Here is a 19,800-nt window from a genome sequence, read left to right on the forward strand (position 1 = left end):
TAAAGCATATATGTAAAGGACATAAATGACCGGTTAAGACTTATGTTGTAACCACTTCGGTTACAAACAGCTTTACCCTTAACTTTAATCCCACAATTTTTCAATTTTACACACGAATATGAACTATGAGGAACAAAAAAACAAAGGTATTCTGCTGTTAATCTGAATATTAAATTTAAAATTTGCAGTAAGCCATCAATGGCTGACAGTAACGAAGGAATAGGAAAAACCCCAGGGGGGCTGTGCATCATTTATGTTACACAAAGAAAACTCGTCCTCTTTCGCCACGTGTCCCACTATTTCACTCACAAGACTCTTTCGGGAGTCGCCACGCCGGCGACTTCCGATTGCGTTGCCGGCGTCAGTTCCTCCTGGTGGTCGTTTCTCAGTTTATCATCAAATTCTCAATTACCTCTTGGGTTGAGCTTGAACGTGTTGCTCTTCTCCACTCTCAAGATCGATCTCTGTACCAGCGCTGTAACTCATACCCGTCGCCGGAGAATTAGGAGAGAGAGTACCCTTCCTTTCTCTGCTCAATATCCTCTTCAACGATAGAATTCGGCCTCCAGGTGACTTCAAACTCTGTTGCCCTCCGGGCGATTTCAACCCCTGACCTCCAGCCGAACCCAAATAGAGCTCTTCCTCCTCCACCAACCCTCTCAAACTCTCGCTCCTTCTTGGTACCTCAATCGAGATAGTAACCGCCTCTAATGTCTTCCTCCGAGTTTTCAACGACGAAGAATCCGCTGGAGAAGGAGAAGACGACGACGGCTGAGAGGAAGAAGAGGATGAAGTGGAGGAAGAGCTACTTATATCATCTCTATCATGACTGCATGACGGACAGAAACCATAACTCGGCCCGGATTCTGGCTCATCCACTCTAACAGAAACCTCAACCGGAGTTTCAGCCCGCGCCGGAATCTCAGAACAAACAAGGGTTCTGCAGAGTGGGCAGGTGGAGTGGGATTGGAACCACATGTCGATACAATCGATGTGAAAACTGTGATTACATTTAGGGAGGAGACGACCCTTTTCATCTTCTTCGAATTCCGACAAGCAAACGGCGCATTCCAGCACTCCACCATTGTGGGTGGCAGAGGAATAGACAAATGTTGGGAGGGATTTGAGGACAGATTCTTCAAGGCCTTGAGAGGGTACGAAGGCGGTGTTGGCAGGGCCGGCGGAAGACTCGTAGGAAAATACGATGTGGGTAGTGCGGCGTCTGTTGCGCCGTGCGCGAAGGCGCCTACGGGCTCGGAGGAGGTACCATCGTGCGTAGATGTGGAGACAGATGAAAAGGATTACTACTGTGAACAGTATTATGATTGCGCTCAACATTATCTTCCCGCTCAGGGCGTAGCCATTGTTCGAGCTGTAATTGATGCTTCCTGGGTCGCCGATGCTTCCGTTGCTCTTTGTGAAACTCATTTCTTCTCTTAACAGATAAGTCTCAGAGCAGAGAAAGAGAGAGAGAGAGAGAGAGAGAGAGAGAGTCACACGGAGGAGAAAGAGGTGAGGGGGATTATATCTAATATGAGTAACGAGACGAAAGTGGAGAAGGGTTTTATTGCGAGAAAAGAAGAGGAAGGTCTGAAAGAGGAGTAGAGGAACCTTCGTGACGTTGATGAATGATGAACCCTTACTAATTTTTTTTTTCTTTCAAAAATTCTATTTAAATTACGCGGCTTGGGACTTTAGTGCCCTGTGACTGTAGTTTCGTCAATTGACCAAAGCACCTTTAAATTAGATAAAATTGCAATTTGCAGAGAAGACAATGAAGGGGATAGCAACGTCAGGTTTGTTGCTATTTGCACGGAAGTGTAAGGTAATTACTTATATCGGCGAAAAACTTCTGTCTTGAAGCTCTTGCGTTTAAATTGAACACGAGGAGTATAAATGTATAATGACTAGTATTATTTGATAATATGGTTTGAGGTATCGGTGTTGTATCGTGCGATATGTAATGGTTTTGCTAGTTATTGATATTAATTATATCGATGACATGCTACAAACAAAGGATAAGACAGTCAAAAATTCTGTTTATTTTAAGGAATTAGGGGCAAATTTGTTTGATACGCCCGATCTATGCTGATACCGTATCGGTATCATTAGGGCTGCAATAGGATCGGGTTGGGTCGGGCCTTATAAAATTCCAACCCAATCCTGAGTCCCCTTAGCTGGGTCTAGGCCCGATTCGATCTAATCCAACCCTAGTTGGCCCTAACCATAGGGGGAAAGGAGAAGCATGGGTTGGCAAGCTGGGAAGAAGAAGAAGAAGAACCAAAAAGAAGAAAGAAGAAAGAAGAAAGGGTTGGATTGGACCAGGTCAGGCTCAACCCGAAGCCTCAACCCTCACCTGGTCCGACCTTAACTCAAAGTAAAAAATTCCTGACCTTGACCTGCTCTGAAGGATCAATATATCTCAACCTAGGCCTTGTTCGAGCTCGTGACAAGCTCAGTTGTCAAGGTCGAACTCGCACTCCTAGGTATCACATCGCTTGAGCAGATGATCAATACCTGATCCGATACCTTGCACTAAAACCATGCTTGATAACTCTATTCATTGCTTATTCGTGTCAACAGGTCAGTGAGATTGACATGAACTGGGTTCCTTCAACGGTTGGAATATTCAGAGAGAGTTAATACTACCAAAAAGACTGAAATTGACACGAGCTAAACAATCTATTTCACATTTAAGGGAAAAGGCCAAGTTTCCCTTGTCCGTCTCACTTTGTTTCAATTCTCCCAATGCCATCAGGAGCAGCCGCATGGGATAACAAGAATCAATCCATTGACTTTAAGAGCCCAAGGTCAAGCGACTCCTCCCTTCTCCTCTTTAAAATTACAAAAGGGGCGTGCCTAGCGCGAGACTTCCGTCACTGCAGGTTTGGGTAGAGTCGCAAAAAGACTGTTTCTCCTATTCTCTTTAAACTCTTTCAAATTATTGAGGGTCTCGAACATAAGGGTTATTTGCAAAGGAGGAGCTTCAATCGGGTTTTACATCTTAAATTGCCCAATGGGGAGTGGACTCAATCTGATCAACAATTATATGAGGAGATTCTTGGTCATTATAATTCAGCCTTTCAATCAGGAGGTATTGACCCGTCCTCTCTTGATATTGTCTTGGACTCGGTGGATCCATGCATATCTCCTGTTTCAAATGGTATGCTTTGTGCAATTCCCTCTTTTGATGAGATGCGTGATGCTTTGTTTGCTATGAGTCCTCTCAAGTCATCGGGTGTTGATGGCTTCCCTCCAGCTTTTTTCCAGAAGTACTGGGATATCATTAAGGATGATCTCTACTGTTTTGTGACTGACTTTTTTGAAACTGGTGTTATGTCTTTCAGGTTGAGTGAAACTTTGGTGTGTCTTGTACCAAAGGTTTCACAACCTGAGACTACTGATCAATTTAGGCCGATTGCATTGTGTACTGTTGTATGTAAAGTTGTAACAAAAATTATGGCCTCAAGGTTGAAGTCTATTCTAGATGACATTGTATCTCCTTATCAATCTGTTTTCATTCCTAAGAGGATTATTTCAGATAATGTTTTGATTGCCCATGAGTTTTTCCACTATATTAACAAGATGAAGAAAGGTATGAAGAAATTGGTGGCTTTAAAACTTGATATGAAGAAAGCATATGACAGGCTGGAGTGGCCTTTTATTGAACATATGCTCCTATGGTTGGGCTTTTCACCCCATTGGGTTAAAATGGTTATGGCTTGCTTATCATCTGTTTCATATCAGATTCTTGTTAATGGTGCACCAAGGGGTATGGTTATTCCTTCGAGATGAATTCGGCAAGGAGATCCTTTATCACCAGCCTTGTTTATTCTTTATTCACATGCCTTGAGTTGTTTGTTACTAAAGACAGAAGCAGAAGGGAATATTAGAGGTATAAGAGTACATAATCGTGCTCCTCCGATTACACATCTTTTATTTGCTGATGATAGTCTCGTATTTGCTGATGATAGTCTCTTATTTGCTGAGGGCAAGTTGGATGAGTTATATGCTTTGAGGGCTATCTTATCAACTTACTGTAAAGCTTCTGGTCAGGAGATTAATTTGAAGAAATCTTGTATGACCTTTTCACCAAATACACATTCTAGAATAAAGAGATGGTTTTCTAGGATTATGAAGGTCCCATATGATTCTGGGCCTAAAAAGTATTTGGGGCTTCCAATAGATTTTGGTGTTTTCAAGGCAACCTTATTCCATGATATCTCCAACAAGGTGCATCAGAAAGTGGAGGGCAGGAAGTCAAAGCATCGAGCACATGCTGGTAAGGAGGTGCTATTAAAATCAGTGGTTTTTTCTATGTCCAATTATACATGTATGCATTTTAAATTACCAGCCTCACATCATAAATCCTTGCGTCAAATGGCATCTAATTTGTATTGGGGAGAGACTAATGGTCGGCCAAAGATGCATTGGATTTCTTGGGAGCGCCTATGTTTGTCAAAGGAGAATGGTGGGTTGGGATTTCGTGATCCATCTTTTCATAACAGTGCTTTACTATCTAAGGCGGCATGGCGATTGTGGTCGGATCCCAATAGCTTACTGTTTCATTTCTTAAAAGCTATTTACTTCCCAAATGCTGATTTTTTGGAGGCATCATGTGGGTAGTGCCCTAGTTGGGGTTGGAGGAGCCTTATGGAGGGAAAGTGGGTCTTGAAAGATGGTTTATGTTGGAGTGTTGAAAATGGTGATAGTGTTGATATTTGGTCCGATGCATGGATCCCTACTTACACTGATTATAAAGTCACCTCATCTAATCCAAACATCCCTTGGTTAAGGAAGGTTTTGGATCTTATTGTTCAAGTGTCTCATACTTGGCACAGTGATTTACTTTCAATTTATTTTAATGCTGCTGATATCAGGGAGATATTGAAGATAAATCTGTCACTTTGTTATCGGCTTGATCGGTTGGTGTGGATGGGAAGTAAGAATGGAGTTTTCTCAGTCCGCAGTGCCTACCATCTTCTATCTAATAAGGAATATGCTCGCCAAATGTCTTGGCTACATCTTCCAGATTACGTGATTGGAGTTCTTTTCCATGGCTATTTAGAAATCTATCTGGAATTATAAAACAATACCCAAGATTCAACGCTTTTTATGGCGTACTTGTGCCTCTGGCCTTGCGACTGGTGATGCTCTAACACGGCATAATGTTCATGCTGATCCGCTGTGTGTTCGGTGTGGCGAACTTGAAACAACTTCACATATTCTCTTGGGTTGCTCATATGCTAGGGCTGTGTGGTTTGGTAGTTCACTTGGTTCTGTCTCTTCATTGCCAGATAATCAACGATTTTCAGATTGGATTGCATCTTGGAAATTAATCTCCAGGTTGGGAAAGAAGGAGTCCAGATCATTGGTCACTTTATGTAGCTTCATTTGTTGGCACATTTGGTTGTCAAGGAACGATTTGGTTTTTGGACGCAGGGTATGGCAGCCTACAAAAGTTATTACGGTAGCGGTTAAGGCCTTCCATGAGTTTGATGCTATTCCATCTAACGTTGTTTCTTATCCTCCACCTTTGGTTGATAGACCTCTACAATGGGTTGCACCTTCAACGGACTATGTGAAGTGCAATTGTGATGCTAGTTTTACAGCAGATTCAAACAAGTCAGGCATTGGGTTTATTTGTAGAGATCACAATGGTCTGCCTTTGCTTGCTATCTCGAGCCCATCTTCCTTTTCAGATATTTTAGTTGGTGAGGCTATTGTTGTTCGGTATGCGATGATGGAGATGATCATGGCTGGGTTTGAGCATGTTCATGTTATGATCGAGTCTAACACTATGAATCTGATTTCATATGCCAAGGATGGTGGTGGAACTTCGCCCTTGCACATTCGTGCGCTGGTGGATGATATTATTCACCTCTCTTCTTCTTTTGTATCTTGTTGTTTCTTTTCTATTCCACGGGAGATTAACGGCGTGGCTGACTCCTTGGCTAGGAGGGCTTTGTCGTTAACATGCGCAACTGAATGGCCCATTTCCATTCCATGGTTGCGTGAGTTGTGTTTCTCACTGCCGCCATGAGATTTGCGTGTCTTATTCTCTAATAAAGACTTGTTTACCAAAAAAAAAAACATAAGGGTTAGATGCCATAAATTGATTAAAAGAAAAACAATCATGGACTTAGATATTGGTATCCGGTATCATATCAGTGTCGTTAGTGACCAAAATTGATACTAGTTAATACGATCAAAAAATGGTTTTTTTGTATTAAGATTGACTCAATACGGACTGAAACGGCCAATTTGTATCACTATCAATATTGATATCGGCGACAATCGATACCATGAACGAAAACCTTGCTCAAAATCCTCAACCATATCTAATATTTACAACCAAGAGAAAAGATCCACATTAAACATAAAACTTGTAAATAAGAGAAGAGAGGAATCCCATGAGCACACTGGTTGGGCATCTGAATAGGCAGTTCAACCTTTAGATTCCAAGTCTAAAAGAACTCTTTGTTGTAAATAATATCCTCTACCTGAGTTCTAAGGTGCTTAAATATGAAGCTAGAATAATAAGCCACTCTTGAAATGATGCTATTAGAAAAGGAGGATTGATTCTAACATATTTCTATTAGGCTCCACCCAATCAAATCATGGTTAATACCGGTGCAAAACAATATTGGGCGAAAATTTTCTTTCACTAGTGTGGGAGGAAGAATCTCCTCACAATTGGTGATGATGTGATCATATGATGGGACTCTTAATAAGTCTTATTCAATCACAAACACTCACCCTTATTGTTTGGGTCGAAAGGCATTCAATGGCACCAATGCCCATGATGAAGGAAGAATAGACCATGGGTGAAAGGGAACTCGATTGACCCAATAATATTTTCAATCGATGTCTTCAAATTTTTTTTTTTTGAAAAACGTAAATTTATGGCAAAAGTTTTTCTTCGCCCACAATAAATATCCACAAAACACCAGCATCATTACACTCTCCCATATGTTGGAGGTTGAAATACCCTTCATTTTTCCCTACGCCCATCCAAGTGCAGTTATGGTTATAGGTGAAAGGATTCCCCCTCTGTTGGGAAGAGATGCGGAATAACCTTCCCACCTATGTGAATCAAAGAAGCAAACAAACGAAAGTAGAAACCAAACAAGCAACTCGAAACAAAAAATGAACACAAGAGTTAACGTGAAAAATCCTTCAATGTGAAAGGAAAAACCACGAGGCAGCTCTGAGAATAATCTACTAAATCAAATAAAGGATTACAATGATTCACCTCTCAAGTTTATGCTCAAACTTGAGATCAACCATAATATTGAGAGAAGAAATAACAAGCATTTGGAGAGATTACAAGATTACCGAACACTATAAAGAAATGCTACCAAATTACCTCTAAAAGCCACCAACAATTTCTCTCAAAGCTTGGAGAACCCAACCAAACAAGCAAGCTGCAACTTCGGTTACCTGGCTAAACAAGAGCATGAGATGTAGCAAAAATGGCCTCAAGAATGACCCAAATGTGAGAGCTAAACCTCCATAAAATTTCTACACTTTTTCTCCAAAAGCTCCAAGAACAAAAGACTTATGTTCTTCTTCTTCTCAACAAAAAAGTGAAAAATAATTTTTTCTCCCTTAGAAAAAGTCCACTCATTCTCTCTCTTCCTTTTTTCCACTTCTCACTTTATGTAGGTGACCTTTCAAATTCAGAACCCACTAAGAATGAGAAAGTGGATGCCAACTCATTTGGCCTTTTGACTTCTCCAATGAGTTTTGACCCAACTTGGTCCAAGCACCCAAAAGCTCCACATGGGACTGGACCAATATAGCCCAACACCCAACAAACTCCCCCTCCAGTCCCATGAGGAGGACTCCCCATACTACAGGCTCACATGGAATCCATTCCTGCCAAATTCTTGCATAGTTCATGCTTCTCCTTTGGCACTGTCTTGGTCATCATATCGGATGGATTCCTATCAGTATGAATTTTATTGATCTTCATCAAATCACTTTCAAGGACATCTCTAATCCAATGATACCGGACCTCAATGTGCTTGGTCCTAAAGTGGAATGTAGCATTCTTACTCAAATCAATGGCACTTTGACTGTCACACCTAATAACATACTCATTTTGTTCCACATCCAACTCCATAAGAAAACGCTTTAATCATAGCATTTCCTTACAAGCTTCTGTGGCAGCAATGTATTCTGCTTCTGTAGTTGATAGAGCAACACACTTTTGTAATTTAGATTGCCAAGAGATGGTTTCCCCTACAAAAGTAAACAAATAATCCAAAGTAGACTTCCTTCTATCAATATCTCCTGCCATATCTGAATCTGTATAGCCCTCCACCATGATTGATGAATTTCCAATGCATAAGCAAACTTTATATGTGCCTTTTAGATATCTTAGAATCCATTTTATAGCTTCCCAATGTTGCTTACCTGGATTTGCTAAGTACCTACTATGTCGGGTCTTGTACATACAATAGCATACATCAACCTCTCTACAACTGAAGCGTAGGGGATCTTCTCCATTTTCTTTTTTTTCTTCATTGCTAGTTGGAGACAACTTAGCACTCAATTTGAAATGGCTAGCTAATGGTGTATTCATGGGCTTTGCATTCTTCATGTTGAATCTTGCAAGTACTTTCTCAATGCACTTTTCTTGTGATAGGCATAACTTCTGTGAATTCACCTAGAGGGGGGGTGAATAGGTGAAGATTGGAAAAAATTAAAAAAACTAATGCGAAAATTAAAACAAATTACCAATGTAAAGATAAGCGATAAACAAGCAATAAACCAAAAAATGACACAAGACATTTATAGTGGTTCAGCCAATACTTGCCTACATCTACTCCTCTCACCTTAGAGAGAATTTCACTAAATCGAATCTTGAGTAAGAGCAAGCGGACTCGTACAAATCTTGAAATAATGAGCAAGAGGACTCAACAACAATTAATATTGATTTAATGAGCAAGAGGACTCAACCTACTCTTGATTCCGAGTAAGAGAACTCAACCTACTTATAAAGTAAAAGCGTTACTAAGGGGTTTAGAGTTACCTCAAACCTTTAGTAAAGCTTTGCTACCTTTCACACTATGAAGCTTTAATGAAAGTTGAATGAAGGAATCTAAGTGAGAGTGAATGCCTTGAATGAGTGCTTGAATTCTCACATGGGAGTGACTTGTTTTTGGAGGCTCTTGATTATGATTAGTAGTGGTGTTTAGAGCTTTGAACAAGTGGGTATTTATAGGTTAGATGGCTTGAATTAATTAAGAATCTAAATTAAGATCAGATTCCAAAAGCCATATATAATCCGGTATGCTGGATTCTAATCCGGTATGCCGGATCACCTAATTTCTATATTGAACAGGGGAATAACAGTAAAATAAAATCAGTAATACACTGATCCAGTAAACTGGTTACCTATCCGGTATGCCGGATCAGGGTAAAACTAAGCCAACAAGGATCTGGTATGTCAGATCATAATCCAGCGTACACCGGGGGGCTACTGTGAGCCATTTCCTGAGATTTATGCCGAATTGGGCAATTTCAGTGGAAACACTTCAATTCCACTAAGGGGTTGGTTTGGGGGGTTCCAAACTCAAATGGTCATGTGTCTAAGGGGTCAAAATTACCTCCTAAGGACATTCTAAATGGATGTATGCGTGCGTGTGTGCATTACATCAATTGTGACTTATATTTACAAATACATGATTACAAAGTCTTCAATATGTCTTCAATAGGCTCTTTAGTCTTTAAAGTTTAACTCATTGACTTCCATATCTTTGGAGTCACCTTGAGCATTATTTGTATACGCTCTTGTGTTTGTTCTTGTGTATGCTCCCCCTTACTTGGTGCTATGCTCTCACCTAAACATCTTACACAAATGTTCGTCCAAGAGAGGTTTTATTTGTTATCATCAAAACATGGCTTTGGTGTGTATAAGGTGTTTTCCTTAACAATCTCCCCCTTTTTGATGATGACAAATAATCCAAATAGATAATAAAGAATAAGAACATGTAGTAAGATCATGAAAGCAAATGCAAAGCAAACAAGGAGTTCCAACCATGCATACACATTCTAAATTCCAAAACATAGATATATTCATATTCATAAAAATCCAAACATCACATTAAACTTCACAAGTTCAAAAGTTCAAACATTACATTTTTATTCTTAATTATTCTCCCCCTTTATCATTGTCAAAAAGAGGGGCATTCATGGATTGGGGGCAAAGGGTGAAATAGGTGGAATGGAGCTTGATGCACCGGGGAATGGTGGTCTAACTCATTGAGGGGTGATCCCTTGAGGAGTAGCTCCTGGCGTGTCAAGAGAAAGAAAACCAAGATTGAGAGAAAGTTTTCAAACCCTGCTCCTGGCTGGCTGGAATTATGGTTGAAGGGCAGGAACCCCTAATCAGGCAACCAAGAACACTATGGAGTATCACTCCAGTGATTTGGACTGATGAAGAAACCCTGTGTGGATCATCCTACATGCCTGTCAGTAGGTGGCTAGCAGACCCCTGCAAATGTACAGCTCATAGCATGATGTATGGCTTGAACTCCAGATAATCTCTCTCCTCTCAATAAGTATGGAACCCACCATTGGAAAAGTGTGTAAAAACCTCTATTTGGCATGTGCGGACAATGCCCTGACCAAGGGTCAAACCCCTGTGTAAGCCCCACTGAGATTCGACTTTGCTGCAATCTCTAGGCGATGCAAACAAGGCCCAGAGACATCGCCCAGTGAGTGAAACAACATATTTTAATGGATTTTATTTGTGGGGACCACCCAACATGGACATGGGCACCCTCCATAGATAGAGGGGAGTTTGAGGGACCACCTCATACCCCTAGTTCACTGGGGGGACCCCACCAGTGTGCCCAGAATCACTCAAAATCAGTTTAAAAACTCATTTTTAAAATAGGCCTTAATAGCCAAACAAGCCTCACTGAGGGCTGGGCCTATAAATAGGAATGCCTTGGGCTCATTTAGAGCCCTTAGCATTTTTCAATTCGTGGGAGAGAAGAGAGGAAAGAAAGGAGAGAAAGAAGAGAGGAAGACAAAGGAAGGAAGGAAGAAGGAAGGAAGAAGGAAGGAGGAGAGCTATTTCTAGCACCTAGGCTTGATTTTTGTTGCATCCAAGCACATCTCAGGTATACACATATATACATATACTTGCTGCCTCCATCATGCCTCTGTGTTTTACTTGGTTTCAACTCTCTGGTAGTCCAGAATAGCTGGGAAGTGCTAGGAATGGCTCCAGATCTGCCATGCAAGCATAGAGCATGGGAGATCTGTGATTTTTATTAAATTTTATAATTCTGGTTTGCTATTTATGAGAGCTGAATCTGGCTGTGCACAACTGCACTGCCCAGATTCACTTCTGGCTGACGGTTTGGAACCCTGGATGCAAACCGTGGCTGCATGGTACCAAACCCTAAGTGGTTACAGCCTTGAATCACTAAATTACATCTGATTCCAGCCCTAAATGTGGCTGAAACTGAGATCCATGCTTGAAGAAAACCCTATGACACTATTCACTGGGTTGTCTGGGCAGCCAAATGGTGGACCCAATGGAGAATCCACTTGGACCAAAAAGTAGGTCACTCTAGGGCTACATAACACCCTAACATGCAGGGGGATCAAATCTGACCACTGCCTAAGAAGCCCAACCTTGGAATCTCAGCCCTTGTCGATTTGTAGACTCTGGGCGATGCATTGGGCGATGCACCCAACGCCCAGAGCCATCGCCCAGTGAAGGGAGATGGGGAGAAATGCTGATCTGGCTTTGGGATCCTCGCCCATTGGCCATGTGACACTATGGGAAGATGGGAAATGACCTAAATGCCCTTTTCCACATCTGCCATTATAAAGGAAATGCTTTGGAACCCAAGTGGGCCCCGTAAGTAAAGAAAACCCTGCTGTGCTGTGGACAGCATTGTGAACCTAATCTAACCTAGGGTCAGGTACAATTACTGAGAATGACCATTTTACCCCTAGACCACCATCTCTGGATGATGCACCGGGGTATGGACCTAAGGCCCAGTGCAAGTCCCAGAGGATTCCAGGTGAGAACCAACTGAACACTAGGTCAACCCAGTAAGCTTAGGGTAACCCTAGGACTACTAGAGATAGATTGGAAACTTAATATGATATTTTCTGATTTACATTTAGGATTTGATCTCGCGCTCGAAGTCAACAACCAGACTGCTATTGGAACTGAGTTTGCGACCGAGGTCTTAGAACTAAACCCAGGTGAGTGAAATATTATGATATGTGTACATGTAACTGTGATGCTATGCCGGCTATTAAATTTAAATCATAAATGCTGTGTTACTTAAATTTTGTTCAATTATTCAAAATTCTACACATTGATTGTCTGTTGATCAACACTGTGAATTATACATGATGATTGTGATTGTTAGACTAGATGCCGTAGTCGGCTTGAAAATGAGGCCTGTGGTAGCCCGTAGAATGGGATATGGTTGACACCACCCGACTCATACGATGCCATATAGACATGGGATTAGAGTTTCATCACCCGTGCTACGCACCCTTGCCAACAGGGGTTTAGGTGTTGGATGCTTGTGAGGGTGACCATATGTGAATATGTGAAAAGAAAAGAAATGAAATGAAAAGAAGTGTGATTACACCGGAATGGTGATTTTGAGCTATATGCCGGGCTATATGCCAGAAAAGAAAAGAAATGAGAAATGTGATGGATTACCCTACAGGTTAATCATAGAGGGCTGGTCGGGTTGACCTTGGTGAACGAATGCGGGAGCTGATTGGTCCTCTCCGACAACTCAATGGGTGTATCGCGGGAAGGGGTGAGAAGCCCACACCAGGGATACATGTATTGGGGATTGTAATAGCACAAACCTGACTTAGTTGTATTGCTAGGTGGCTAATAATTAAACTGGACTTGCATATCATGTAGGATCATGTGGATTGTGGTTGCACGTGCATGCATGATGATATATTTTGCTCATGAGCTCAGTGGGGATCACACTCGGTTATACATTGTTTTCTTAAATGATTTTGCAGATCGATGCCGCTGTGGCATGGAGGCTCATTACGAGGAGGAGAGCCCTGGTTATTATGATGATCTTGATATGGACCCCGACGGAGGTCGTGTTGATGATGCGTGCGTTCTCGGTGGTCATTGATGAAGATCGTTGAAGAGTGTACTTGATGTTTTGACTTGGGGACTCCTTTGTGTTTTTGTTAGGAGTTTATCCCCGTTCTAACTGTGGTTCTGTTGTAGTTTCTTTCTTTTTTTTTTTTTTTCTTTTTGGGGTTGAGCCTACTCACCCTGTATATATTTATGTATGTAGTAACTTTAATTCTATTCTTGTCAGCTTCGTTTCTTAGTTTGTGGGTAGTCGGAAAATGTATCAAACTTAGCTATGTATATATTATCATCATTTTCCGTATCGCTATGCTTTCTATTTGTTATTGTAATTGTAGTTTATCTGTAGCACTCTGATCTTGCTTGTGGTAAAGTGATGAATGTGGTTCCGTGAATGTAAGCATTGCTTCTAGATCCGTGGGATTTGGCGGATTGCCGTTATGCAATTCGGGTCACCTACCTAATCCTCCCAGGGGGTGGTTTGGGGTGTGACAGACCTTCGTATCAGAATGTTGGGCTCTTCTTACATTCACGGGGTGCAGATTAGGGTTAATAAGCTACCAACACTAAAACAAGTAACAACTAAAAGCTATAGGGGAGGTAGTTGCAATTAAATAGAAAATGCATAAATTCCACTAAATTTAAAAGATAATTGTGGCCAAGCTACTACATAAGTCCGATTGAAAGCATTACTACAATATTTACATAAGCTGAAAAAAAAAGAATACTAAACTAGAAAACATCCCAAACAAAGAAAAATACATAAGCATAAAGAAAAAAAAAATGATTTGTTAATTTAAGAATTAAACAAACACAACTTTCTTAAAATCAAAAGGGTGAAATTTCTACATGTGGTTTGAGTAAAACACAAAGGGACTTAGAAATTTTGTGGATATGTTTATTACGAGTATCAAATATATATAAATATAAATATGTATATGTACCTATGGGAATTGGTGTATGTAATATTAAATTATTATATGCTTGAATATTGTGATGTACGAACTGTGAGGAGTGTTGCTATGTAAAATAGAACTTAGTTACGTAGGCATGTTGTAATACGTGTTTACTATGTATGGGGAGCGTAGATCTTATCCTATCCAAGGTTTAGGATAGCCGAGAACAGGATCTGATAGGTTGTTTAGGCAATCGAATACTTAGATGCTAAGGTACCTCGAGCCACCCCAAGTACATTTTATTGATTTGTTTAGCTATTCAAAGTTCTAGTAGACGTGTACTTAATTCTCCTAATTAAATATGACCTGATGCTTAGAACCATTTTCTATGACAGGACCTATTACCTCAGCCAAGGCTGGAAACCCCGGCATTATGATCTATATCAGACAGCCACGAGAGAGACTGAGATGGATATGACTAGTACTACCCCGAGCCGAGAATAGATTGGACTTTTATCTAGCCCTTGCTGCCATTAGTGGACCGAAAGAGCGAGACTACTTTATGACCTTAGCTGAAGAAGTACGAGCCGACATAGAGTACCTACTTGCGATGGAGTCTGTGACAGGGAAGAAGTTGGGGTCACTTGCCTGTTAGATCAGGTAAATAATTAAAAGCCTTCTATTTTAAAATTTTGAAATCTCTCATATAGTGTCATGCACAACATATTGTTACTTAAAATGCTTAAGAATGAGAAACAAAACCCAAAGCGAATGAAACATTTCACAATAAACCAAGATAACATATATAACAATCCACCTTACTTGTGCGACTCATGAGATTCATTGGAAACTATGGACTTGGTTTGTACCTGCACTAACTAGGAAAATAATTGTTGACCTTGATAAGCGATATTGGAATATTGAACACGCTCCTCTTTTCAGAGAAGCAACAATGATCAACACCAGAAGAAGTTCACGTGGTGGCCACAAAGGAAAACAACCTCGAGTTGTACCGGAGGTTGAACTCCCTAACGGGACTGAGGCTCAAAATTTTGAGGCATTGGCTGCTTCATTAGAGGCCCCAGCGTCTGCATGAACCACTACTGCAGCACCTCAGCCAAATATGGCAGTTGGCGATGTGACTGCATTCATGACCACTATGATGTGGACTATGCAACAACAACAAGAATTGCTTGGTCAGATGTATACTCAGTTTGCAACCATGATGCACGAACGCGCTGCACCACCACCACCACCCAACCGTCCTGTACTATTTCCACCACCTGTGCCTCAACACTTAGCGGAGAACTCTACTGCCAAGGTTATGGAGAGATTCAAGAAACTCCAACCGCCTGCATTTTCCAAAATAACTTCTAAGGCAATGCAGCCGGAACAGTGGATTAGTGCACTAGAGAAGGCATTTGAAGTACTGGAGTACACGGATGCACAAAAGTTGATATATGTGGGTTATCAGTTGCAGAATGAAGCTGAAGCTTGGTGAAAAGCTACTAAACCTAACTTGGAAGCTACTCACCCGAATCCCACATGGGAGCAATTTAAAGAAGTTTTCTTCAAGAACTACTTCCCAGAGAGTTTCAGGGATAGGAAAGAAGCTGAATTTATCGCACTGGTGCAAGGAACCAAGTCAGTGCTAGATTATCAACAGCGATTTGAAGACCTATTCCATTTTGCTACCGAGCACCTGAAAGGGGAAGTTAGTAAGGCAAAGAAATTTGAGAAAGGACTCAAGACTGAGATCGGATCAGTATTGTCAATCATGGACATCCGGGATTATGCTTAGATGGTCGACAAGACGAAGACCATGGAAGATAGATTTAAAGAAAAAGAGAAAGAGAAAGTTGTGACGCCATCTGTAGGTAAAAGGCCAAACAATTTTCAGACCTATGCCTGGCCAAATAAAGCTTACCGTGGAACCAACTCAAATTCCGTCTCGATTCTGTATCATAGGTCGAACGTCGGTCAAAACCCTTTCTGCCCCACATACAATCGACCTGCCCAACCGGTGATGAGTCAAGCGATAACAGCAGCTTCGCAGCCTGACCAGCAACAAATCAAGGGAGTCAAGCCTCAATACTTGCTGTTCCACCCTATAAGTGCTATGTGTGCAATAAGGAAGGACACATGGCTAGAGATTGCAGATCACGTGGATATAGCAACAACTCACCGAATCAGCCCTACGCTAGACCATTTCAGCCATAGGACAATTGGACATGAGGAAAGGTGTTTGCGATGACGAATGAAGAAGCTGAGGCGAACCCCGATGTATTGACAGGTAAGTTTGCTGAACACTACTAACTTAGAGGGACTAATTGGCTTACTTCATGTAACCTAAATTACCTACGAACCCTAGGTACCCTGAATGTCTCAACCATACCCGTACGAGTATTATTCGACTTGGGCGTGACCCACTCTTTCGTCTCCTTGACCTTTGCAAGTAAGATGAAAGATCAACCGAGAGACATCGGGCATGAGCTAGTAGTCAACACATCAACAGGAAGCATCGTGAACTTGAAGAAGGTCTACGACCCTTGTCAGATTGAAATTTATGGGAAGAAACTAACTGCACGATTGATAAAGATGGATATAAATGATTTTGACATGATACTAGGCATGGATTGGCTATCCGCCTACAGTGCAAACGTCTTGTGTACGGAGAAAAAGATAGTATTTAAGATGAATGATGGGTCAATCCTCACCTATCAAAGTGAACCAAGGAACAAACCCCAGAGAGTAACCTTATCAGCTCTCCAGGCGCGAAAGTTGCTTGATGATGGATGCCAAGGCTTTTTGGCCACTGTGATAGACATGGAGGCGAAGATAAAACCCTTGGAGGAACTAGAAGTCGTCAGAGAATTTCTTGATGTCTTTCCAGAAGATCTAACGCAGCTACCGCCTGACCGCGATATAGAGTTCATGATTTATCTAATTCCTGGTGCAGCATCGGTATCCAAGGCACCATATCGGATGGCACCAATCAAACTGAAAGAGTTACAGGTTCAACTTCAAGACCTGCTGAAGAAGGGATTTATACGACCCAGTGTATCACCTTGGGGAGCACCCATGCTATTTTTTAAGAAGAAGGATGGTAGTATGCGACTGTGTATCGACTGCCGCGAGCTGAATAAACTAACTATCAAGAATTGATATCCGTTGCCGCGTATCGATGACCTATTTGATTAGTTACAAGGAGCAGGAGTTTTCTCCAAGATTGATCTTAGGTCAAGATACCATCAACTGAAGATCAAGAGCGGTGATATTCACAAAATGGCGTTTCGAGCTCGATACGGACATTACGAATTCCTGGTTTTGTCGTTCGGACTAACCAACGCCCCGATGGCTTTCATGGACATGATGAACAGAGTATTCTATGACGTGTTGGATAAGTTCATCATTGTGTTTATTGACAATATCCTGGTGTACTCCAAGAGTGAGGAGGAACATGCTCAACACCTTACTTTCGTGTTGCAACGGTTGCGGGAACACCAACTATATGCCAAGTTCAGTAAATGTGAATTCTGGCTTCACCAAATTGGATTCCTGGGACACATCGTCACTGAGGATGGCATTAAAGTAGACCCAGGAAAGGTGAAAGTAGTTCTTGAATGGGAAACTTCAAGGAGTGCCACTAAGATTCGAAGTTTCTTAGGATTGGCAGGTTATTATCGACGGTTTATTGAAAATTTCTCGCGGATTTTGGCACCTATGACAAAACTCACAAAGAAGGGAGCCAAGTTTGAATGGAATGAAGCATGCGAGAAGAGTTTTCAGGAATTGCAAAACCGTATAGTAACAGCTCCAATTTTGGCCATTCATGACAGCACTGGAGGAATGGTGGTGTCCACCGATGCATCCAGAATAGGATTGGGTGGCGTCCTAATGCAGAGAGGTAAAGTAGTCACCTACGCCTCCAAAAAATTAAAGGAACACGAGAAGAACTACCCCACACATGACTTAGAATTGGCGGCAGTAGTTTTCGCATTGAAGATATGGCGGCATTACCTATATGGTGAAAAGAGTGAAATCTTCAGCAATCATAAAAGTCTGAAGTATTTCTTCACCCAGAAGGAGTTGAATATGAGACAGAGACGATGATTGGAATTGGTGAAAGACTATGATTGTGAAATCCTGTACCACCCCAGCAAGGCCAATGTTGTAGCTGATGCGTTAAGCAGAAAATCTTAGAGAGCATCTCTCGCTTCCTTGGTTGTAAGCGACCAGTTGTATGAAGAAGCTCGAAAGCTTGATCTGGAACTCGTGATCGAAGAAATGGCTATGCAATTAGCCATGGATCTACAACCGTCGATACGAGCGGAGATAATCGTGAAGCAACTCTTGGACCCTGAGCTGGCTAAGATCATGTGGGAAGTACAACATGGTGTCCACAAGGACCTAGATTTTTCTTTGGCCCATAATGGTGCATTGAAGTTTTGAGATAGACTGTGCGTGCCTGATGATTTTGATGTCCAAGACTGAATACTTAAAGAGGCGCACAATTCACCCTATACAATCCACCCTAGAAGTATAAAGATGTACAAGGATTTGAAGAAGTATTACTGGTGGATGGGAATGATGGAGACCATAGCAATATATGTGTCCAAGTGCCTCACCTGTCAACAGATAAAATCAAAGAGACACCGACCATATGGATTGTTGCAGCCACTTCCTATACCTGAATGGAAGTGGGAAAGGATCACTATGGATTTCGTGACAAATCTGCCCAACACCAAGAAGGGCATAAATGCGATATGGGTGATCGTAGATAGACTGATTAAGGCAGCCCACTTTATACCAATCAAGATAAATTACTCCATGGACAAGCTTGCCCACATATACATTGAAAATATAGTCCGTTTACATGGCATACCTGTCAGTATTGTGTCCGACAGAGATCCTCGGTTCACCTCAAGGTTTTGGAGAAGTTTACAGAAAGCATTGGGATCTCAACTAAATCTTAGCACAACTTTCCATCCGCAGACGGATGGATAGTCAGAAAGAACTATTCAGACTCTGGAGGACATGCTCTGAGCCTGTGTTTTGGAAATGAATGACAGTTGGGATGCTCACATACCTCTGGTGGAATTTGCATACAATAATAGCTATCACTCCACCATTGGCATGGCAGCATTTGAAGCATTGTATGAACGGAAATGTTGAACTCCGTTATATTGGGATGAAGTTGGTGAACGAAAATATCTAGGGCCTGAGATGATACAAGCAACCTGCAACAAGGTAGATATTATAAGAGAAAAGATCAAGACAGCCCAGTCAAGACAGAAAAGTTATGCGGATAATAAAAGGAAGGACATTGAATTTGAAGTTGGAGAAAGGTAATCCTTCGAGTATCTCCAACTAAAGGATTGCTACAATTTAACAAGAAGGGCAAGTTGAGCCCAAGATTCATTGGTCCTTATGAAATACTCAACAAAGTGGGACCCGTAGTATACCGACTGGCACTACCACCATCTTTGTCAGGTGTCCACGATGTTTTTCATGTGTCGATGCTAAGGAAATACATTAACAACCTGACACATGTACTGTCAACTGAACCTAAACTATTGGATGTGGATATGACCCCTGCAAATGTACAGCTCATAACATGATGTATGGCCTGAACTCCAGGTAATCTCTCTCCTCTCAATAAGTATGGGACCCACCATTGGAAAAGTGTGTAAAAACCTCTATTTGGCATGTGGGGATAATGCCCTGACTAAGGGTCAAACCCCTGTGCAAGCCGCACTGAGATTTAGCTTTGCTGCAATCTCTGGG

The 19,800-nt window shown here is 41.5% G+C and overlaps 1 protein-coding gene across 2 annotated transcripts; it reads right to left on the reverse strand.

Moving 5' to 3' along the window:
- Nucleotides 1-338: 338 nt before the first annotated feature.
- LOC122667000 (RING-H2 finger protein ATL2-like) lies at nt 339-1,560 on the reverse strand. 2 transcript variants are annotated; one of them, XM_043863144.1, is made up of 2 exons: nt 443-1,560; nt 339-406 (listed from the first exon to the last, which is right to left on the reverse strand). In XM_043863144.1, the coding sequence occupies exons 1-2, from the start codon at nt 1,426-1,428 to the stop codon at nt 397-399; spliced, it is 996 nt and encodes a 331-aa protein (XP_043719079.1). In that variant the 5' UTR covers nt 1,429-1,560; the 3' UTR covers nt 339-396. The 2 variants fall into 2 exon arrangements, with proteins under 2 accessions (XP_043719079.1, XP_043719078.1); XM_043863143.1 differs by having other exon boundaries at nt 364-1,559.
- Between the last annotated feature and the right edge of the window lie 18,240 nt (nt 1,561-19,800).

Source organism: Telopea speciosissima, chromosome 7, assembly GCF_018873765.1.
Source record: "Telopea speciosissima isolate NSW1024214 ecotype Mountain lineage chromosome 7, Tspe_v1, whole genome shotgun sequence".
Taxonomy (NCBI): Eukaryota; Viridiplantae; Streptophyta; class Magnoliopsida; order Proteales; family Proteaceae; genus Telopea; species Telopea speciosissima.

Bases quoted from the DNA above. Each gene is read 5' to 3' on its own strand.
- LOC122667000 (XM_043863143.1), bottom strand. From the start codon at position 1,428: ATGAGTTTCACAAAGAGCAACGGAAGCATCGGCGACCCAGGAAGCATC.